The sequence below is a fragment of the Notamacropus eugenii genome, chromosome 2 (assembly GCF_028372415.1).
Source record: "Notamacropus eugenii isolate mMacEug1 chromosome 2, mMacEug1.pri_v2, whole genome shotgun sequence".
NCBI classification, from domain to species: domain Eukaryota; kingdom Metazoa; phylum Chordata; class Mammalia; order Diprotodontia; family Macropodidae; genus Notamacropus; species Notamacropus eugenii.
Window position 1 is genome coordinate 22,956,224 of NC_092873.1, and position 24,117 is coordinate 22,980,340.

Genomic DNA, 24,117 nt, shown 5'->3' on the forward strand with positions numbered 1-24,117 from the left:
CTTCTGGCAGTAATAGGTGGTAATAATGGACTAGCAGGAAGGTCAGGACAGTGGGGATAGCGTTGGAGGCAAGGAAGCAAGGGATGCTGGGACACAGAATCGTTAGGACTTGGTGAACACAAGATGTAGGATGTGTGAGAGGGGAAAGTCAAAGTCAGAGACAGGGCTTCCAACATGGCAGACCTAACCAATACTGCTTGGCAGCTCCACACAACTTTGAGGATGACCAAGCCCTTTACCGAGATTCTCACTTGAACTCCTCAAAGAGCCCTGCCTCTGGAGTCAGAGGACCTGGGTTCAGCTACTGACAGTGATGTAACCCATACTATTTACATGATACTTTGCCTTCCTATGGCTCAACTTCCCCTCAGCCAGAACTAATTAGCTTTTAGAAATAAGCATTTACTAAGACAGGGGCTGCTAGGCACAGAGCACTGAACCTAGAGTCAGGAAGACTCATTTTCTTGATTTCAAATCTGGCTTCAGACACTTAGTAGCTGTACGACCCTGGACAAGTCATTTCATCCTGTTTGCCTCACTTCCCTCATCTATAAAATGAGGTGGAGAAGAGGGCAAACCATTTCAGCGTCTTTGCTGAGAAAACCCCAAATAGAGTCACAAAGAACTGGATAGGACTGAAAAGGACTAAAATGTTATAGTAAGAATGGGTGGGAGAAAATGTGCCCCCAAAGTCTGGGGCACATTGCCATGTGTACCTCCAGAATCAGGCTCTGGCTTAGACAGCATATGCCCCAGTGTACTCACTCATAGCTCCTGGTTGAGTAGAAATTTTTTTTTAAAGGTTTTCTTCTCCCCCTCCCATTGTAGAGTCCTTCTGAAGTTCCCCTCTGGTGTGGGGAGCCCTCTGCTGGACTCTGGAGGTCAGCACACTTTTAGAGTCCTCAAGCTGCCTTTCCTCGGTTTGGCTGCATAGGTATAGATCTCCGCCACTGCTGTTCCAGAGAGCCCTGCTGCTAAAATTGATGGGAAAGCCCAAACTTGCAAACTTTCAAAATTCAGAAGGTTTGAAATCAAGGCCTTTTCAGGGGCTTGACCAGAGCTCATCCCTTACAGACTGGACTCCACCTGGAAAGCTGGATTCCAAACGGGCTTGCTGCTTCAGCCAAGCCCTCCAGGTGTGACTGATTGCCTTCTAACAATCACGAGCTATTTCCTCTGTGGAATGATCTGCTTCCATTTAATGACCCAAGTAATTCCTTTCTCCAAAATGCATTAAGTACTAATTCATACACGATTTATACATTTGATTGATTCAATAAAAGGTCTAGGAATGTTCACCTCTGGTTTACATGTTTGACTGACTGTAATTCAATCAGAGAGATATTCTCACCTGATAATGGTACCAAGGTCCAGAGAACTGTTAATTCCATTATCTGGGGTTGAAGAGTGTCAATTATCTCCTCTTACAAAATTATTGAGGCACAAGAGTCTCTAATAAAGTTAGACTACGTGAAGGGGTAGCATCTGAAATGAGAATGGAAAGGGCGGTGAGACCCAGATCATGGAAGGTTTTGAATGCCAGGCTGAAGGAATTACCTAGAGGTAATAGAGGGTCATTGAAGGTTTTGGAGTAAGCGAGTGCCATTGTCAGACCTTGGTTTTAGAAGATGATTTTGGCAGCTGTATGCAGAGGAAAGAGTGATGAACTTGAAGTCACAAGATCTCAGTTCAAATCCCATCTCTTATACTTCCTACCTGCGTGATCTAGGGTAAAGGACGTAACCTTTCTGGGCATCAGTTTCCTCACCCATAACATGAGAGAAGGACACTGGCCTTTATGAACTCTTAAAACTCCTTCCAGCTCTAAACTTTTTATTGATCATTCTTAGGAGAGGTTTTCTGTTTTGTGCCTCAGAATTCTTTAGAAATTCTTTGAAAAGATGAAAGCTCCCATCATTTGGTGAGAACATCTGATTGCCTCTAAACTCATGGGCTTGGAAAAATCGTTGTGTTTCTTCTTTGGCAAGGTTGTGAAAAGGTGCCATGACTGCTTCTATCACTAAAGTGCAGGGAGTGTACCTTTCAGGATGCTTTCGGCCATAAAATCAAATTTTCATGCTTGGACTGTGATGCAGACAATCACAAGAGACGCACTGAGCCTTAAAGTAAGGGATTTAGGGGGGAGTTTTTGGAAAAGAGCAGTTCAGGGCTGAGAATACCAGCTCAGGCTATTTGACACCCATTTTGAGGCAGGACCATAGTGGGAGAAGGGTGTCCAGTCCATACTGTAGAATAATGGGTTGAAGAAACAGAGGATGCTTAGACGGAGAAAACTCAGGCAATTTTGCTGTCTTCAAGTATTTTAAGGGCTCTCAGAAGAGAGATTAGGTTCATGCCATATAGCTCAGTTGGCAGAACTAGCATCAGTGGGTTGAATCTACAAAGAGCCAAATTTAGACTTCATGTAAGGAAAAGGTAGGGTCACTAGGTGGCGCCACAGTGGATAGAATGCTGACCTGGACTCATCTTCCTGACTTCAAATCCGGCCTCAGACACTTACTAGCTATGTGATCCTGAACAAGTCACTTAATCCTGTTTGTCATATGTTAAAAATTTGTAAAAACTGAGCAAACCACTTCCTTTGCCAAGAAAATCCCAAATCTGGTCACACAGAGTTGAACATGATTGAAAATGAATGAACAACAATGATAAAAAGTAGCTACATCTCAATGGGATATCTCAGGAGGTAGTGAGTTGTCCCTGCTAGGAAGTCTCTAAGCATGATGCAGGCTGCTCACTTGTCAGGGATAACAGGAAGAGAATTCTTTTTCGGGTATAGGTCCCTGCAATGCTAACTTTAGGTTCCTAAGACTGGGTAATTTTGCTCAGTTTTCTGTGTGCCTTGTTTATCCTCCCTGAGACTCCTAGCCTTCACTTGGAAAATGGAGGCAGGGGAGGAGATGAGCTCCACTGTTCTTTTTTGCTTGCTGGGTTCTATGCTTCTGAGGGTTAGTCTGAGCAAAGGAGTTTCTTCATCTAAACAGCCACCAGTAACTGTGCCTCTCACTGAGGGAGTTATGTCCTAGCTCCATCTTGGAGAGACTGAAACACAGCTGGGCTTTCAACAGTAACCTGAGAATAACAAGGGGAACAGTGAGAGCTGCCATTCAGTGACTTAATGGCAGCAAAGAATTTCCCAGGCTGGATCTCATTTGGTCCTCACAACAACTCTTTGAGTTATTTGCAATTTTAACCTCCCCTTTACAGATAAGAAAATTGAGTCTCCAAAGAACTAAGTCCAGGGTCATTCAGCTAATAAGCACCTGAGACAAAGTTTGGACCTTTCATGTCTTCATGACCTGTTTGATGTCGAGCAATAGAAGAAGGAAGGAAGGAAGGAAGGAAGGAAGGAAGGAAGGAAGGAAGGAAGGAAGGAAGGAAGGAAGGAAGGATGGATGGAAGGAAGAATGGATGGATGGAAGGAAGGAAGGCAGGCAGGAAGGAAGAAAAGAAGGAAGGAAGGAAGGAAGGAGGCAGGGAAGGAAGTAAGAAGAGGGAGAGAAGGAAGAAAGAAAAGAAGGAAGGCATATGCATTTACAATGTGCCAGGCACTGTGCTAAACCAACTTAAGCTCTAGAAACTATAGGGAGTCAGAGGATTCTTACACAAACTAATCTTTTTACAGGTTAGGGAACCCTGGAATCTCACCTCTAAAGCTGGAAGGGAACTCAGAGACTAGCCAATATAGCTTTTTACCTTTACAAATTGAGAAACTGATGCCCAGAGAGGAGAAAGGAGTTTCCAAAGGTCATACTGAGGTCAGTGGTGGAGCTAGAATTCAAACTCATGTCCTCTAACTTCAGATCCAGACCTCTCCATTATGTCAGGAGGGTCCTGAGGTCTCCTCAGGAACATCTTAAGCCTGATAAACCCCTTAGCCTGATTCTTCTTGGAGTTGGAAAGACCTATGTTCAAATCCTACCTTAGACATTTAATAGCTGCATGACCCTGGACAAGTCACTTAACATTTCTCAGCCTCAGTTTCCTCACCTGTAAAATGAGGAGACAACTCAATGACACTGAAGGTCATTTTAACCTCTAAATTTATGACCCACTTCTCATAGTAAGTCATGAGAGATTATTCTAAGAATGAGATAGAAAGGCCAGTGCTTTGGGAGAGAGAAGACCTAGTTTCGAATCCTGGGGGAAATGACTTAGCCCCCTAGGGTCTAGGTTTGTGCATCTGTAACAGGATAGGGTAGGATGGATTAGAAGGTTTCTAAGGACATTTCCAGGTCTCCAACCTCTGAGCCAGGATCTGTAAGCTGCAGGTTGAAGCTTTTGTCTCATATTGACTTGTATATTGAGTTTCCATGAGTTGTTGGTATGCTTTGGACTTTGTCAACTATACTTGTAGAGAAAAGCCAGAACTCTGTCAGGTTCGCTCAGTGGAGAAAGCCCTGCTCAGAGGGAGAGCAGAAGAGAACTGCCTCTCTACTCTGCACAGCACATAATGGTCCCTTTACCCCCAGACCAGATGGGTCACCAAGAACAGTGGTATAGAGGCAAGGTCTTGACCCTTACCACTTTGTTCTCATGATGTGACCATTCATACCACCCTCTAGACCTGGATACCAGGGTTACCATCAGATGCGAGCTCCTGGAATGAGACATGAACAACTCAGCAGAGCCCTCACTATGGTCCCAAGAGCTGCCAGGTATCAAGCTGCCTTTTTCGCTCACCTTCATGTTGACAAATCCCAGGACCCTATGACAGCAAGAGGCTATCTTGCTGACCTGGGCAGACTCAGAAAGAAGTGACTGACCCAGTATCACTCAGCAAGTCAATGGAAGAGATGGGCCTAGACTCAAGGTCTTCTAAGGTTCAGTGTAGGCTGGTGCAGTGATTCCACTTGACACAACAAAACAGGCAGTTACACATATTCAATAAGTGAGCACGAAACCTTGGCACGGCTGCTCCTCGAGGCTATTAGCGAGTGGAGCTTTTGCTGCACATGAATTGCCATGAAGCGCTCCTCACCACACACGCCTTCTTTTCTCATCACCTACTGCCTTATAACTGCCTCATTTCAGAGGAGATAAAGGCTGGCTTAGGCAATTAGAAGGAATTTAGAGAATCGCACATGTTTTTCTGTTTCTTTTCAGAAATAAACACTGCAGAAGCAAGTGGCATTAAGAAGCACTAAGTCAACCCAAAGAAGTCTAAGCCTGTCAATATGGGTTTCTGTGGGCTGCTGGCCCATGCAGCCGGGGTTAGCCCTCCCCACCTCCCTCTACTTCACAGGAAAACTGGATCTGGAGCTGAGAGAGATTGGGGATGAAGAGGTGGGGTGGTACAGTGGGTAGAGCACTGGCCCTCCTACCCTGTCTCTAATCCTCTGACACAAGGGCCTTAACCTCAAGGGTTCTGGACTTCTTCATTCAGGACTACATGGTCCCAAAAGCTCCTTTCCTTCTAAATCTAAGATTTCACAGGCAAGCAGGCCTATAGATGGAAAATGAAAAATGAACTGTCCAAGGTGCTGCAATTAGTAAGAGAGAGAGCCAAAACTCACACTCGGGTCCTGTGACCCCAAATTGATTCTTTTCCCCTACCATCCCATGGTGCTAAAGACATTAAGAAAATGGGGACTTGGACAGATGAGATAATCCAGTGATCCAAGAAAAGAACCTCCTCTACCTACTTCCACTGTAGTTCAGGCTTTTATTATGTCTCACCTGGATTATTACAATGATTCATTGATTTTCCTGCTTCCAGCTTCTCCCCTCTAATGAATCTTCTACACAGCTCACAAAATAATCTTCCTAATTCTGTACTCTTGCTCAAAAACATTCTATGGCTTCCTTTTACTTCTAGATTAAAATATAAAATCTTCATCTTGGCCTTGAAGACCTTCCACAATATGGCTCCCATTTGCCTTTCTAGTCTCACTTTATATTCATTCAGTGTCTCTGCTAGGTTCAGCTGGCCTGTTAGCTGTTCTTCAAACAAGCTATTCCATTCCCTGCATACTCAAAGGGGGAATGTCCTCCCTCCTCATCACTGTCTCACAGAATGCTTTGATTCCTTCAAAGCACAGCTCACATCTCCCACCCAAGACCTTGCTAGACACATTCATCACTCCCACCCCAACCAGGTATTTATTTTTTAAATGTCTTTGTATTTATTTACTTGTATCTACTGTGCCTCCTTTTTCTTGACAGAAATTAAACTTCTTGAGGACAGGGATGATTCATTTCTCTCTTTTAATTCCTAGCGCCTGGCATTGTGCATTACACATAGTAGTGGAGAAAGCACCAGGTTTGAAGTGAGGAAGCCCTGAGTTCATTAAAATCCAGCCTCAGACACTTACTAGCTGGATGACACCTGGCAGGATGCTCCACCTGTGTTTGCCTCAGTTTCTTGATCTGTAAAATTGGGATAACGTAACACCTCCCATATGGGTTTTTGTGATGATCAAATAAGATAATAAATGTGAAATGCTTAGCATAGTGTCTGGCACATAGTAAGAACTTTAGAAATGGGAACTGTTATTAGCTATTACAGGCACTTAATGAGGCCTATGGAAATGAAGCAATTCACCTTATCACTCAGGTAGTAAGTAATAGGGCCAGCATCTGAAGCAAGGTCTTCTGATCTCCAAACAAGGCCTCTTTCCCTAATACTCTGCTATATTCAGCCCAACCCTTATTGAGCCACTTGTAAAAAGCACCATCAACAAGTGTGTAAATTCTGATCCTACAGATATACTCTCCTCTACAGTAACCCTGAAGGATCAAGGGTGACCCAGGGAGCCAAGAGAGAAGGCAGTTCTGTGATTCAGAGAAATGCATCAACTCTAGAATGTTGGGCATCTTCAACCATGAGTCTTGGAGCCAAGTGTTAGGGAACCAGGAGGGAGCATTCCCTCCACCTCTCAGTCCTCTTCCCATGAGGTTTTCTCAAGATAAAATTGCATGTAGGACCACAGTCACTAGCCTTCCTCTGCCCATCCCCAGAATCCCTCCCCCAAATGGCCACTTAAGTCATGCACTACAGATAGCCACCACCTAATGTCCTGCCCCAGAGGGATTCATCACTAGTCACTTTTCAACATTCCATTCCTACTAAGCTTCTGCCCACCTTGCCCCTTCCTGCTTCCTTTACACCTGCTATATCAGAATTCTTCCTCCAAAGAAGGGCCATCCCTTCTCCTGTGAGTGTCTTCACCTCTGTGTAGGGGATGCACCAAAGAGGGCAGCACTGAGTCTCCCCTTTCTTTAGCCCACAGACCTTGCTGAAGCAAGGAGCTCTAATGACCCCATCTGACAATTCAGCTCTAATGATAAATATTTAACCAACACAGCCTTTTTTCGCTCAATATTCACAATACCTAAAGGACTATTGATTTTACCTTAAATAGGAGGCAGGAGTGGGGTATGTGGGGAGGGATTTGAATTTCTGCTGCTCCTCTTGACTGGGAGGCCAACACACTTAGGGGAGCAGTTTTCACACCAACAGCAAAGCTTAGATTGCTTTTGTCCAGACTTTAGAGTAGAAAATCGACCCAGTGGCTACTACGTGCTCTCCTCTGCATATGTCCAGGAGCCTTATTTCAGTCAGATTTCCCTGACGAGATACATTGCTGGATGGTTGCACTGGAGGGAGGCTGAGGAGACTGCAGACCAAAGATTCTGCTATGCTAATAACCATTTGATTTCGTGCTCCCTTGGACTATCATTCTACCTCCTCCCTACCACTAACCTGGAATGTGCCCCGGGAGGGCTCAGGCCTCCATGCTGCTTCCTGGCCCTCTCCCTGCCAATCTCATCCTTTATTTCCCATGCTCCCTTTGTGTATTATTTTCCCTTCTTAGATGTGAGCATCTTGGGGGACTGTTTTTCCCTCTCTTTGAATCCTCAGGGATTAGCACAGTGCTTGGCACATAGTAAGTCCTTTATCACCCTCCAGATAAGGGTGGGCATTTGGTTTCCTACCCCTCTAAAAGAGTACTTATAGAAGAGTCTGCTTCCCCAAACTGGAAGATTCCCTCAAAGTTCACCAGGAGGACATCTCAGCCCCTCCCTCTGCCTCTCCAAGAGAGATGTGGGAGAGAGGAAGAATGATTTCCTCAGAACCTGTCAAAAACCTTTGCTTTCCCTAGCACTGAAGACTGACCAAAGTTTGCTTCTATTAAGGCCTTAAACAATTAAATTTTAGTGATTCTCTTATTTTTACATCATTTTCACTTCCAAAGACCACCGCCACCCCAAACACTCTCTTGCAATAACAAAAAAAAAATTTTGACAAAGCAAATCAAACCATCATTCTTGTTAAATACAGGATATTTTTATCTAGTGTTTTGCAGAATTTCAGGAATGGGAGAGACCTCAAAAGGCATTTGGGTTGGTGCAGAGAAGGAAAATATAATCCTTTCCACATCACACTTGGTAGCCATCCTCCAAATTTAACTTAAAGAGTTTTGATGAGGGGGGAGCCCTCCCACCTTTCAAAGAAGCCCATTAAGACAAACTAGACCACCTTTTGCTTCCATTCTTACCCAGTCTTTAGCCACTTAATGGTTGTTGCCTCAGACAAACTGAGACCTGGGAAAGACCTTGCCAATAGCCAGTCATCCTGACCTATGTCTTGCCCCTGGACATTGATGACTCTGAAGGAGAGACTGAGGTTGATGATCTTGCACAGCTCTGCCTCACTCAAATCCAATTCACTTGCAAGTCAAGATCCCACCCTTCTGATGTCATTGGTCCTCTTTGAGAATGAAGGACGAACAGCCACCACCACCATCTCTTGGCAGTCCTAAGTATCAGGGAGCATCTCTTGACATCCCACCTGCCTCAACCTCCCTACAACTTCCTCTCGGTCCTTGTTCTGCACCCTATAGCCAATCACAACTGTAAGCCTGCCTCTGAATAAAAACTTTTTAAAGATTTGACCATGAATTATGAAAAACAAAACAAAACAAAAAAACAAGAAATACTTAAGAATTCAGATCAAGGTAATAACCAACCATGGTTTTTGATGGTAAAGAACTGAATCCTCAAGGAAATTAGGGTTCCCAAGAGACAGAGTTATGAAGGCATGGGGCGCAGCTGGTGCAATGGCATGGAGGGGAAATGGAGTTGTGTATATAGGAAAGAAGGCCAGAAGCCTGTCTGTAAAAAAGCAATGCACACCAGGGCCAGTGAGATCATAAAGCTCCAGGTTAGTAAGAGTGTTCCATGCAATGAAAGGCATTTATATTTAGTGCTGGATAAAATGGGGAGTCACTGGAATTTCTTGAGAGTGTGTGGGGAGTGAGAGAAGGAATGACCTGGCCACATCTGAGCTTCAAGAAAAACACCAGAGCAGCAGGGTAGAAGGTTGATTGTTGTAGAAAGAGACAGAGCAGAGAGGCCAATTTGGAGCTGTTGTAATAGTCCAAGAAAGAGGTGATGAGGGTGTACAGTGGCTCTGTGTATGGAGCCAAGGGGATGTATTTAAGACATATGGAGGAGAGAGAGACACAACACTGGTGACTGATAAGATCCATGGGATGAGCAAGAGTAAGGAGTTGAAGATAATGCCAAGGGTATGAACCTGCCTGGAAAATGGTGGTGACCTTGACCAAAATAGGGAAGATTGATAGAGGGAGAGGCTTTGGAAGAAAATGTGTTGTCTTTTGGACATGTTGAACTTGAGATGTTCCTAGAACATCTAATTTGAAATGTTCAGTTTGTGGTTATTGATACAGGACTGCAGCTCAGGAGAGAGACTTGGGCTGGATATAGAGATCTGATCATTAAACCCATGAGAGCTTATGAAGTTGCCAAGTGAAAGTGCATATGGGGAGAGAAGAGAACCAGAACCACCCATGTAGAGGGGGTTTGCTATGGATGATGAACCATCAAAAAAGAGTGAGAGCAAGCAGTCATAAATATGAGGAGAGAACTGGGAAATGAAAAGGGCAGAGGAGCTCTAGGAGGAGAGTGTGTTTAACAGTGGCAAGTGCCGTAAAGGCATTAAGAAGGATGAGGACTGAGGGGAACAAGTATTCTTGAGCACCTGCTATGTGCTAAATACTGTGTTAAGTGCTTTACAAATATGATCTAATTTGTTTCTCAATAACAAACCTGGGACACATGTGCTTTTAAGATCCCCATTTTACAGTTAAGGAAACTGAGGCAAACAGGGGTTAAGTGACTTGTCCAGGGTCAGACTTGTAGTAAGAGTCTGTGACTGGATTTGAATTCAGACTCTCCTGATTCCAGTCCCAAAGCTTTATCTACTATGATGCCACCTAACTACCGACCTTTTGAGAGCATAGAGGGAACTATCCGTACCAAGTGAAGGACCTGGAGTCAAGAAGACTCGATGACTTGATTCAAAAATGAGATCACCAAGGCCCATGTGATGGGGATCTTCAATTATTGCTTAGCAGGCCATGGTTAAGTAGGAAATAGAGCTTAGTTAGGTGTGTAAGATATCTCCTTCCATGTCCCATAGACCATTTGTCCATTGCCACATGCTTTTTACCTACAGCAATTCAAGCAAATTCTCTGCTGCCATCTCCCATTCCTGACCTACTTCTCCAATGAGATATTTGAAAAGCAAAATGCCTTATTCCCTTCCTCTGTTCTTCCCTCACTTCCCCCCTTCTTTCCAGGCAGGTTAAGAACATACAGCTGATGAGTTTGTTGGGATCTTTTCTATATCAAGAGTGAGCCAAGCACCTATTCACAGACCAAGACAAGAGAAAGGTGGGGGTCTGTAGTGCAGAAACCTTGGGCTTCTGGATAAAGCATAATCTTTATTCCCTCCCCTTCCCACTTTTATGATCTAGGTAGGCTCACAAGAGATTAACAATTTATTCAGTAACCCCAAAGGCCAAGGAATAATTGGATAATTAAGGATTGCGAGTAATTGTACACAGTGAGAGATATGGCCTAATTAATGGGACTGTTAATGAAATCATCTGCCTGGAACCTGGACATTGCCCTTCCCGCTCAGGGTAGCCTTCTCATTCATGCAATGAACATACCTCAGCTTTTCAGGCATGACAGTAGGTCTCTGGATGTGTTGTCAACACATGGTGCCTCAGCCAATCATACATCCCACACTTACAGTTAATGCAGAAGAAATCAATGGAACTAGAGTCTTCTGCCTCCCAAGAGATCTCCATTGCTCATCCCCCAGGCACAAGATTTTATATGTGAAATTCCACCCTCCCTATTTGAGTAGCTGGTCAAAAGGCAGGACTTTCAGCCTGAAAGGAAGCCTTGGGCTACTGTCATGGAGAATGAGCCCTGTTGACTTGGTACTGAAATCTAAGTAGGTGAAAAGGAAACGGGAGTCTAAAACACCAGGAAGCTGCTTCTCAGAAGTGGGGAGTTTCAATATACATATCAAAAGAGCTTTATGGGCCTGTGGGAAAACAATACCACTGAGAAAAGTTTGCTTCTTTTTCCTCCCCCTCCCCAAACCTGTACTATTTTCTCTTTAGAGACACACATCTCCCTTCTGGGAAGGCCCCTGGCCTGGGGCCCTCAGGGCCATGGGGGCAAATCCCAGCCCAGAAATCAGAGAAGCAGTCAGTGCTCAGACCTAAGCTCTCCACCACTGGAGGCAGGATGCCCTGACATTAGCAGAAATTGTTCTGGGAGACAGGAGAGCAGCTGGAACAGCCCAACTCAAACGAAACAGCACACACTGTCCACATGTCTCCAGGCAAGCACTGCCAGCCATTAGCCAATCAAAGAAGTAGCTTTGTTCCACAGCATCATGGGAGCTAAAAGAAATCTGTCTCACCTGGAGGCATCAAAGCTGTCATAGGACCCCACCGTGTAGTGTCGGAAGAGTTTCTTGGTTCGATCGGTGCGGGTTTCTGTGCAGACAGAAAGAAAAGAATGATTTTTAGAAAGCATGGCTCTTGTCCAAGCAAAAGTCATCGCTGACAGTTCCATGCCCCACAAGGCTTTTCTTCAGGACTGGACAGAGAGGATTTGACAATAAAGTAGTCACTATATCTTTGAGAAGTAGAAAGTTTGCTAGGGAGCTGGGTTCCGATTTGCTCTCTGCTCTTTGTTCCCTGAGCACCCGCCTGGCTCACAGAGCCCTGCTCTTCTGGCCACTTGGTGACAGATTCTTTGGACATGGCAGCTCATCCTGTGGGTCAGCATGGGGTGGAGATGGGAAGGGATCCCTGCTCTTCTCTAGGCTTACCATGTTAACTGAACAGATAAGATGCCAGGGCAAGGGTTATTTGCTGTTCTGTCTTTACATACTCAACACTTGGCACATGGTTCATTGTTCAGTCACGTCTGGCTCTTTGTGACCCTGTTTGGGGTTTTCTTGACAAAGTGAAGTGTTTTCTTCCCCAGCTCATTTTATTGATGAGAAACTGAGGCACATACGGTTAAGCAACTTGTACAGGGTCATACGACCTGAGACCAGATTTGAATGCTCTAGTATCTTTGCCAAGAAAATCCCAAATGGGGTCATGAAGTCAGACATAACTCAAATGACTGAATAACAAGTGGCACGTAGTAGGGACCTGGCAAATGCTTGCTGAATTGACAAATACACCTCCAGTGAATTAATGAAAGTTTTCGTTCCCCTCTCAATTGCTTTAGTACATGATTTCACCATCTCTTATGTCTGCCGCTGTGTGGCTCCTTGGCTGGCACCAACCTTGTTTGTAGACATGACCTAACTCCCACTGCTTAATAGATGGATTTTTAAAAGACAAAGTTTATACTTTTCTCCCCTGAAATGGATCATGAGTTTTATGAAAACCCACAGGACAAATAAACTTGTTAGAATTCTGATTGAACACTTATGCCAATGTTCACGTTTCCAGATTAATGCTATTTATTCCCAGACCCATGAGAAAGAAAATGCCTATACTCTCAAACTGGAAAAAAAAATCACCCAAATAGTCTCACTGACTTCAACCAATCAAGAGATCTTGGCTTTAAAATCCCTGACTTTTCTTGTGCCCCCAACTGATCTCACCACAGTCAGGAGATGGCCGGCACCTTGTTGTTTCTTGCTCAATTTCTGGAGCATGGAAACCTTCCTTGGACCCCAAAGTCCGCTGCTAGTCAGAGCTCCAATGCCCCTCCCCTGCAACAGCCACATTTACCCAACAGCCACACGGACCTACAAGCTATACACTATACGCTGTTCCAGTTGAAAAACAATCTGCAGAGACAGGGTGGGGCTATTTGAGCCCAGCAGGCTTCAAGGAGCAGCACACTCCAAGCCTCCACAGCATCCCTGTACCTCTCTAGGGGGCAGGAGTAGAGCCCAGGGGGTTAAGGAAGGACTTTAGGAATAGTCAGACATGAGTAACACATCAGGGCTTTTGTCTAGGTAGCACTTGAGCTTGAGAATGCTCTGGACACGTGTTGGCTAAGTGGGTGGTATATACTCAGCCCCTCCTTCCCCATTCCCCAGATTGCCTTAAAGTACAAATCTAACAAGTCTTTCCTCAGATCAAAAAACTTCAATAGCTTACTATTGCCTCTGGTATGAACTGAATATTTTACTGTTAGGCATCTACAGCCTTTCACAATCTGGTCCAACCTAAGTTTGTGGACTGATTATACAGGACCTGCCCTCACACATTCCACCTTCCAGTCAGATTGTCCTTGCTAACTACAGTACAGTTAGTTCATTCCATCTCCCACGTGTTGTTTCCCTATGCCTAGAACATCCTTCCTCCTCATAAAATCCTCGGATCCCTTCGAGACGCAATTCAGGAGCAATCCACCTCTTACCAAAGCCTTCCTGACCCCTGACCCCACTTCTTACCCCCTCCTCCAGGTGGTTCATATTTATTTATCCGTTTATTCACTGGTTCTCAGTCTATCCTTCCCCCCCCCCTCCCCTCCCCACCTCTTCACACCTACAGCCAAGGGGCAGGGCAGGGCAGATGATCCTCTACAATGGGTGTAGGAGGGATGGTCAGATAAGGGAGAGAAGAACCAGGAGAATCTCTCTGAATGACGAAAGAGAATCATCATCTCCCTCTGGGGGGCTGCACCTCCAATTCCTCCATGGCACTCACAGAGGAGAGCAGGGACCTGTAGGACAGGAGGCTTAGGGGAGTATTTCCCCTGTGCTTGAGACCTTTCCAAGGTCACACGGCACTGCTCGCCATGGTTTCTAATGGTGGCCACATGGACGTTGGACTCTCCCTCCCTCCCTCTCCTGCTGTGTCCTCATTAGCCACGAGACCTTCGAGCTAGGAGAGATGGTGGGGAACATTTAGGCCAGGTCTTCCTCAATTTTTGTACTGTTGAGTCATCCAGCAGCACTCAGCTGTTGGAGTACCGAGGTCTTTGTTATTAATTATTACTACTATTTCCCTCTATGGCTTAAGACTCAATTTGGAGGCTGTGTGCCGGTTACCTTGGGAACTGCTCAGGGCTGTCACCTGATTGGGTGACTGTGTTCTCAGAGGCAGATGCTTTCAGGGCCAGGGTCAAGGGTTCCAGTGTCCAGGAGTCACATGTGTCTGTGTGGGGCATCTGGGGGAGGGGACCATTGTCTCTGCTCACATGGTGCACAAAGTGAGGGCCTTTGAGCTGCAAATGGACACCCTCTAACCTGGAGGACTCAATGCAGAGCTCAGGAACCACTAAAGGCTGAGTGACACCAGTGGGGAGGCCAACCAGGGTTCAACTATCAGCCTGAAGGTACAGGCAATAGGGGAAGAAAGGAAGGAAGGAGAAAAGAACTGAAGGAGAGGGAAAGACAAGAGTGAGGCACATAGGCCCTGGACTGGAGGTCTGAACATCATGCCTCCTGGGGAGAGGGCTAGATGTGGAAGCAGGAAGACCTGGGCTCAAATGTGGCCTCAGATAATTCCTAACTGTGTCATGACAAATGAGTCACCTCACCACCCAGAACCTCATTTGCCTAATCTGTAAAATTGGGATGATAATTAATCTCCCAATAAGCATTTATTAAGCACCTGCCATATGTGCCCAGCACTGTGATAAAAGATAAGAACAGAATGAGCCCTGCCCTCCAGGAGCTCAGATCTAATGGAAAGACCCCCACATTTCTGTATAGTTTGAGATAAACTTCACATGGAGCAGATCTGAGGTCTCTGAGGCTGAGCAGGGCTGGGGTGGGGTGAGAAACCTTCAAACTCAATCCATGGCTCTGCCTGGGCAGCAGTTATGAATCTATTATTAGCAGTAACTGTCAATCTAGCTGCTTATTCACTGGGTACCTTCAGGCACCTCATTTCCCTTCTTTAGAACCCCTTTCACATCTGTAAAATGAGGTAACAGTTGGGTGGTTTCTGGTAGATAGAGTGCTGGGCCTGGAGTCAGGAAGACTCACCTTACTGAGTTCAAATCCAGTCTTAGACACTTACTAGCTATGTGACCTTAGGCAAGTCAATTAACCCTATTTGCCTCCATTTCCTTATCGATAAAATGAGCTGGAGAAGGAAACGGCCAACCACTCCAGAATCTTTGCCAAGAATCTCAAATGGGGTCACAAACACTCAGACCCAACTGAAAAAATGACTGACAACAAAATAAGAAGGCTGAACATTGTACTCCAAGGTCCCTCCCAACTTTCAAAGGTTGAGATCTTATGCCCAGCTGTTACATCTGTGGGTCCCCCCTCCCCAATCTCAATTATACCATCATATCAAAGATCAGAAACCCCATCTTAACAAGGTTTGCAGATGTACAGATGAACAGAGCTCTGCTCTCCAACCAAAGGGCCAAACAGAGACAAGAAGCCAGAGAAGTCCACCAGCCTTCTGGACAGCTGCTGCTGAGCAGGCCAAGAACCTCCTCCCACTCCCCTCATTCATCTGGTAAGAACGGCATGATCGCCTCCCCCCATCTGTATGGTCCTGTTGTCCTTTAAGAAGAAGCTCAAAGGATGCAACTTTTAAATATTCAACCTGAAAAATGGAGCCTCTTTTCAAATCAATGGTCCCATGAAGGTTGCACCTTGGTTTGAGGAAAGAAGGAAGGAAACAGGCATTTATTAAGGACCTGCTAGGTGTTGGGCACTACGCTAAGCACTTTACATCCATTATCTCATTTGACCTTCACAACAACCCTGGGAAGTAGGTGCTATTATCTTCATTTTACAATTGAGGAAACTGAGGCAAGATAGAGGTTGAAGTGACTTGCCAGTTAATAAGCATCTGAAGTCAAATTTGAACTCAGGTCTACCCCAACTCCACACCCAGTAACCTATACAACTGGGTCATCTAGCTGTCTTCAGGGTCAAACAGATTTTGTTTTACTCTTATCTCCTCCCATTTTTTGTTCCTGTGATGATGTCAGAACCTCCTCCAGGGCAGGGATTGATTTGGCCTTTTTCTTTAATTTCCCAGAACGTATTTCAGTGCCTAGCACACAGTAGGCACTTTGTAAATGTTGGTGGGACTGAATTCAAGTGCCAGCTGAACAAACCTAGTCTCACTTCATACAATGATGCACTCTTCAAGTTGGAAGGGGCCCGAGAGGTATGTTGTCCCCTTTGGGACAGAGTTCTTGTCAGGACATGAAGCTGACATTGTATCTTTGAAAGATCCCTATCTCCAAACTGTGCCTTCCTCTCTAGCCTCAACCTTCTCTTCTCTAGCCTAAGTATTCCCAGTTCATCCAACTGATGCTCACACATCATGACCTTGATGTCATTTCAGGTACATCTCTAAACTTCCTTTTCCTCATCTGTAAAATGGGACTATTAGTACTCACACCAAAAGCCTGTCAGGGCTCTTGTGAGCTAAGACACAAGAGTCATGGAAGTCATCATCATAAGTTAGACTGGAAGGAGGAGAAATGGAGGGGAGGAGGTTGGCAAGTCCTGGCTCTCACTGACACTGAAGTGGTTTCCATTTACCACTGGAAAGTTCCAACAACTGTCCTGCATGGCTGGGTGGTATCTAGTATCCTACTTGGACCTTCAGCAATTGAATCTCCTCAACCTTCTACCCTTAGCAACTCCAGCCCAGTTATATGCCCTTCACCTTCCTGCCCCAGGGAAGCTTCTCTTTGGTCTCAACAGACTTGCCTCTCTAATCCACTCTGTCCTAAACCAACACAATGAATTTTCTAAGGTCTAAGTCGGTTCACACCAGCCTCTCCACACTGAACTCCAGAGGCTCCCTAGTACCTCCAGGATTATATAGAAATTCACCTGTCATTCAAATCCCATCACAACTGACTCATTTTACAAATCACTTCATACATTCTATGATCCAGGTACATCATCACAGTGCAAAACCAGCCTCTGCCTTCAAAATGCTTCTCTTCTAACAATAGCTATAACAAGCATACTTTCTACAGTGTTTGGGGGTTTTACAGACATTATTTCTTTTGGTAAAGTATTGTGTATGAAGTGAATGTTGATGATAATGGCCAAGAATGGCTTGATTCCACATCATCCCTCCCTCCATCACATGTTTTTTTTTTTTTTTTAAATAGAGGCATTATCATGAACAGTAGAGTGTGGCATTGGTCTAGGAGTTAACAATTGAGTCCTAGTCCCAACTCTGACCCTACCTGCCTGAGTGTGCCTTCCCTTTTTGGGGACTCATCACTATGGCCTGGATTGAGTCATCACTCAACTGGAAGTGATTGGGAGGAAGGAAGACCCTAGTTCAAATTATGCTTTTGAAACTTACTAGCTTTGTGGCCCTGGGAAATCAGTGAATCATTCTGAGTCTCTGTCTTCTTGGCAAGAAGGTGAAAATTGATAACAATACCTATAGAACCTACTGTGTTGTGAGGATTGAAGAATATAGTATAGGGAAAGCATTTCACCAATTTTAAAGTGCTCGAGAAAGATAAACAACAGGAGAAGGTAGGACTTGGGTCTCCATATGGTTCTTTCCCTCTCTTAAAGTCTACAAATATCATAGGACATGTATTGATTTTTTCAAGTAATAAAACATAGAATGCATATAAAGTCACAGATGCACATGCGCGTGCGCACACACACATACACACCCTGAAAATTCAATCTCAGCTTATTTCTACTTGTGAAAAAAAGTGGCAGATTATCTGACAACTTTTGTTTATCAGTAATTAAAATAACCCTTTAAAGAAAGCAAAATTCTGGAAAACAATCCCAGATGATCTACCTCTTCAACTGACTGAGTGAATGACTAAGCTGCCTGAATGATTTGGAGGGTCTTTTCTCTGCTTTTTAGACTGTTTCTAGTGAGAGGAGTGAGGAATTTTCCACAGGAAACTTTACTTAACATAACTTAACACAACCTGTATTGGCAGGTGAGTAATAAATGCTTGAATGAATTGAAGAAGCTACTAAGGCCCTGAAAATCATCATAGAGAAGGTCATAATGTCGGAAGTCCTGCTTCGTGGCACGTGAGGCTCTTCAGATAGCTTTTTGGAGGAGCACGTGCTAAATGGGAGATGGCTAGAAAAGAAAGGGCTCACGGCAGAAGGGTGGAAGTATGTGGCAGCCAAGGCTTCCCAGTGATCCCAGTTGAGGAATTCAGGTGCCAAAGGGCTGGAATTTGGGAGAAAGGTGGATTTCCCACATTTTACTGGCAAATTCTCAGTTTTATGGGATTTGTAGTTATCCCTCAACCAAGCGGGGCTTAGAAAACCAGACTGGAAGAAACAGGCAGCCAGGCAATGCTCAAGATCTTGGCCCCTGATTGCTCAGGCTGATCCTTGTGGGCTCTGAGGCACTGGGAATTTGACAGGGCCATGAGACCCAGCCCTCTAGGCAACACACTTCCCTGTGGAGATGCTTCTCATGAAATGAGGACTGGTTTGGGAGGAAACAAAAATCTCTTTCAAGGGATTGTATATGGCATAATGTGGCTGAGATGTAGTGTCCTTGGTTTTGTTTCCACCTAATTAGCTTTTACTTAGCTTTCTACTGAAATAATATTATGGTTTGTACTCTTTAGGCATTCTTGACACTCCATTTAACACCATTAGAGAGGATTAAGTGAAATAGTGGGTTCACCAATCCTTTGCTAACCCTAAGGGCAGATTTAAAAATATTTCAATTCAAAATTCATTCATCGAGAACCTACTGTGTATATAGAACAAAATAAATACAGAAATATTCCATAGGAAGAATGGAGTTAAGGATGTTATCAAACTATGTGATCAGAAAAGACAGTAGGCTGTTCCCATGGTGAGATTGTGGTCTATCTGATGGTCAACTGGCATGCTCAGGAAAGCTACCAGTGTGTGAAGTGGACCTCCTGGGAAATGATGGGATGATATCTTGGTCCTCTGGGGAATCAGTTTGGCTTTGCACTGTCCTCTTCTCTGGAATCTCTGGTCCTGCCAAGCCTCAGCCCTGCATCACTCTCACCACCTGCTGCTGCCTTTGTTTCAAGTCACATGCAGCAGAAAGCCATGGGTGCCACATTGACTGGATGCATTACAAGTCAATGTTTCATAATCTCAACTGGGCCCTCAATGTTGCCATTTAATCTTTTCATACCTCCCAATTAACTTACGATCCCACTCTCAACAATGGCTCTTCCAAACGTTTACATCCTTTCTCAAGCCTCCCATGACCCTTCCTCCTCCAGCTTCTTAGCTGAGAACCTTGCCTTATATTTTAATGAAAAAACTGAGGCCATTTGCCATGAGCATCTCCTCATCTTACCTCTCCCAGAGGTCTCCTGCCTCCCTAGACTCCTCCTTCACATCATGCCCACTACCGTGATTATCTCTGAAGGCTCATCCTGGTCTCTTTTCTTTTCTCTATACATGTCACTTGGGGATCTCAGCTCACATGAATTTAGTTGTCATCTCTGCTGATGAATCTCATATCTCTTTGCCTAGTCATAGAGCTCTCTGCTGACCTCCAATCTCCTCTCTCCAGCCATTAGATTTCTCTAACTGGATGACTTGGAGACATCTCAACTCTCCATGTGCAAAACTAAACTCATCCATTCCCAAGTCCTCCTCCTTCCATACCACCATCCTCCTTGGCCCTCAGGCTGGAAGCCTAGTTTTCATTCTTGACTCCCCATTCTCTCCTCTCCCTTCTCTAATTAGCTGCCAAGTCCTGTTGGTTTGACCTTGGAACGCTCTCTTGTATTCCATCTGTTTCTCTCCCCTGATACTTCTGCTGCTCTCATAAATCCTCATCACCTCCTGCCTGGACCATTGCAATAGCTGCTGGGGGTCTACCCATCTCCAGCCCCTCCGCACTCCAGCCATGAAACAGGATCTTCCTAAAGTACAATGTGCACCTCCCCCATCCAATGAACTCCAGTGACTTTTTATAGCCTCTAGGATCAAATACTAAAGACATTTGAAGCCCCTCCTACCTTTGCAGTATTCTCCCACCTTCCTCCCCAACATGTACCCTCTGGTTCAGTGACATTAGCCTCCTGGCTAGTCCCTCTCTGGGCTCCAGACATTTTCTCTGGCTGTCCCCCATACCTAGAATGCTCTCCTCAAATCTGTCTTCTGACTTTCCTGGCCTCCTGATCTCATTTTATGCTGGTACTTTTCCTCTGGTGATCATCTCTCATTTACGTCACCTATAACTTGCTTCTACATCGTTGTCTTCATGTGAGCTCTCCCAAAAGACTTTGAGATGCTTGAGAAGAGGGACTGTCTTTTGCCTCTTAAAATATCCCTAGAGCTTAGCACATAGCAGGTGCTTAATAAAGGTGTGCTGAAGGACTATGCCAAGAGTTCCAGTCCTGGATGGGGAGGCAGAGGGGACCTCCTCATTACTGATATCATAGGATATCATACCAGGTGGCAAGAGGCCAAGACATTACCAGCATCCCAGCATCCTGCTTTCCAGGGAAACTCTTCCAGTGAGCCTTCAATGGGTGAGTCCCGATCCCAATTCTTCTAGCCAAAAGCTTTTTTATAAAAAGCAGTCACTGCGTCCACTCAAACAAGGCACACCAAACGTTAAATCCAAAAAGGAAAGACTCACAAGAGAGCCTTGTTTTAGGACCGTTTCTGTCTACTCTCTCCAAGAGGAGAATGACTTTTTTTGTGACAATAATACAGTGACAATATAGTGTTCTGGTATTTACAAAGTGCTTTATGTTAGTATTTCCTATGAGTTTCAGAACTATTCCATATGGTAGGTGCTGCAGGTGTTATCTGCATTTTACAGATGAGGAAACTGAGGCTCAAAAAAGTTAAATGATTTGACCAGGGTCACATGTCTGGGAAGTGTCAGAGGCGAGACTTCAACACAGGTTTCCCCAATTCCAGGTTCAACACTCGAGCAACTTTGTTGTTGTCTTTCAGTTGTGCTTGACTTTGTGACCCCATGGACCATAGGACACAGACCTGTCTGTCCTTTACTGTCCCAAAGTCTGTTTTAGTTCATGTTCCTTGTTTCTGTGACATTCTCTATCCATCTCATCCTCTGTCATCTCCTTTTCCTTTTGCCTTCAATCTTTCCCAACATCAGGGGCATTTCCAGTCAGTCCCATTTTCTCATTACGTGGTCAATGTATTTAAGCTTCAGCTTCAGTATCTGACCTTCCCGTAAATAGCCTGAATTAATTTCTTTAAACATTGACTGCTTTGATCTCCCTGCTGTCCAAGGGACTCTCCAAAGTCTTCTCCAGTCCCACCAATAGAAAGTGTTGATTCTGCAGCACTTAGCTTTCCTTATAGAGAAGCTCTGGAAAACCAGAGCTCTGCCTACACGAACCTTTGTTGGCAAGGCAATGTCTGTCATATAAGACTCAGTCCCTTTTGTTAGGAAGCTTACCATTTAACTGGGGATAATTGATACATACTCAGACAATTATAGTGCAAAACACCAGAGAACCCAATTGGGTCATGGGAAAACTTATTCTGAGCGTTGAGGCTGGTTCTGAACACATTGGGGAGCAGCTGTCCAGGACTTGTGGTTCCAGGAGGGTGGAGGCCCCCATCAGGGAGGGAGTGTTTGGTGTGGGAGCTCGAAGCAGCGTAGGAGCCTCAGAGAGTGGAAATGACTTTCCCATGGTCACCCTGCTGGTAAGTATCAAAGTTAGTATTTGAATCGAGACCTTCCTAATTTCAAGTACATAACTGTAGCCCTTGTACCAAGCTGCCCAGCAGAGGGCAGTGGAGGCCACTGCCTACCCGTTTTGAATGGGGAAAAGGTGTGAGCATAAGAGGCACCAAAAAACCTTGAAACAGTTAAGTCCTGGTGTGTTTACATCATTCCCAGATGCTATTCAAGCCAGAAGGGCATGAGAATCCTTGCTCCATCATCTAAAACCTGCTACAATTCTGAAATGGAAAATGATGCTCATTTAGAGGAAGGGGAGCCCTGGGCCCTGGGCTAAAGTCAGTCAATAACTTGGGTTTCCTTCCCCTGTGTTTCAGTCTTCTTCATTGTCCCACAAGTCAGGGAATGGGGTGGGACTAGGGAATCTCTAAGACCCTGTCAGGTCCTAAATCCTGAGTTCTAGAGCAAGAGCTAGAAGTTATTTTTCTGCCTTTCTGTTCTCTGAATGCAAGACAGTCTTTAAAGGTGGCAAAAAGAAACCAAACCAAACAAACAAACCACCCTGCACAGGACTGAATATTTGAAAAGAAAGGGACTTGGGGGCAGGGTGGGGAGAGAATCAAATTCTCCTCCTCCACAGCTTTTCAAGTGATCTCTCATGGGATGAGACTCAGCAGGCAGCCTCCTGGAATGCCAAGCCAAATCCAGAATTTGGGCTAAAAGGAGGAACTATATTCTTGATTGGTACCAAATCCAGAAATAACCCTCCTTTTTAAAATTATAGACGGTTATGGAAATGCTAACAGAATGCAGAGCAAGGTACAGATAGAAGGGGAAAAAAAAGCTGAATAGGACAGATCTGATTCCAAGTTTAGGGAGACACGATGTCTCCCAGGCAGAAGGTGGCCTGTCTGTAGATGGAGGCACTCATCTCAGGTGGGCCGTGTGGAAAGGAACCTGCCTAAGCTCAACTCAAATTGTCAGCTTTTAAAAGCAATCACTCAAAACTATCTGACCATGTGAGCTTCTGTCAACAGCAGAAGGAGATCTTTGGGGAAATCAAATGTGCACAGTGGAAGCTCTTGGAAGGCAGGGGATGTCTTGCTTTCCTCTTTGTGTCACCAGTGGCTAGCAAAGGGTTGGTCCCTCTTTATGTGCTTCATGAATGACTGTTGAACTGAATGTGAGAACTGGGATTTACATAAGCAAGGAAGAGAATGACCAAAGACCATTGAGTGGGGTAACATATCTACTTCTCCTCTGATGTGGGCATTACCACCATCTTGAATAGACCTACCATAGTAGATTTATCAAAAAACATGGATGCACAAGAATGAGACACCTGTTGGGCGGGTGATGTGCCCCAGTGGAGCAACAAACATACTTAAGGTATCACAGTGGTACTGTAGGGACAAAGTATAATTGATATCTAAGCCATGGATCATAATGGTTTGGATCAGCCTTAAGGTTTCTGGGCATCTGTCATCAAGCATTCAGTCCAAAGAGAGACCACAGGCACAAGGACATATCCCCTGAGACCAAGCTCAGCAGTTTTAGATCCCCAATCTAATCAACCACATAGACCACAATCTAATCTATACTCTTATACACCCTTCATGGTACCCCATCAGGGTGCCTCATGCCCACCCCTTAATTCCATGTGCTGTCATTGTCTGATAAGGCTTCACTGAAGACCATGATGATGTTAGCCTCCCCCCATTCAAAGTTAGGCAGGACAAAATCTCGGGTGCTTATTCTGGGGTACCACAAGGCATGAGTAAACGAAGATCATACCCAGCGATCTAAACTTCCCACACTTCGTCGCCATTTGTGAGAAACACTTACTTCTTGGTCAAATAATTTTTCTGTGTTTTATGCTCATGATATCCATTTCAATATGGGGGCTACACTGGCCGTCTACACCGGATTTTTTTGTTTGCTGCTTTGTTTTCCTTACAAGACGTGCTTCAGGTGGTGACTGTCTAGAGGAGAGGAGTATGAAAATGGAGGTGACTGAGTCATTCTTTTTTGGTGTATTCACATCCCATATCCACTGCTGTGGTTCCACCCTGAGCTGTGTGTGTCTACGTATGCGTGCATGGGGGTAATTGTCCCTACTTGTATTTCCTTTCATTATTAGGAGCCACAGCTTGAACAGAACTCCAGTGAAAGGGGCCATTATCTTCTGGGC

The 24,117-nt window shown here is 44.9% G+C and overlaps 1 protein-coding gene across 10 annotated transcripts in view; it reads right to left on the bottom strand.

Annotated features, from left to right (window-relative positions):
* Positions 1 to 24,117, bottom strand: part of SHANK2 (SH3 and multiple ankyrin repeat domains 2) — a 709,321-nt gene that overhangs the window by 286,059 nt on the left and 399,145 nt on the right. For all 10 annotated transcript variants that reach the window (XM_072639430.1, XM_072639427.1, XM_072639424.1 and 7 more), the window contains one exon: positions 11,771 to 11,846. In XM_072639430.1, coding sequence (XP_072495531.1) covers positions 11,771 to 11,846 — 76 coding nt within the window. The remainder of the gene's footprint in view (positions 1 to 11,770; positions 11,847 to 24,117) is intronic.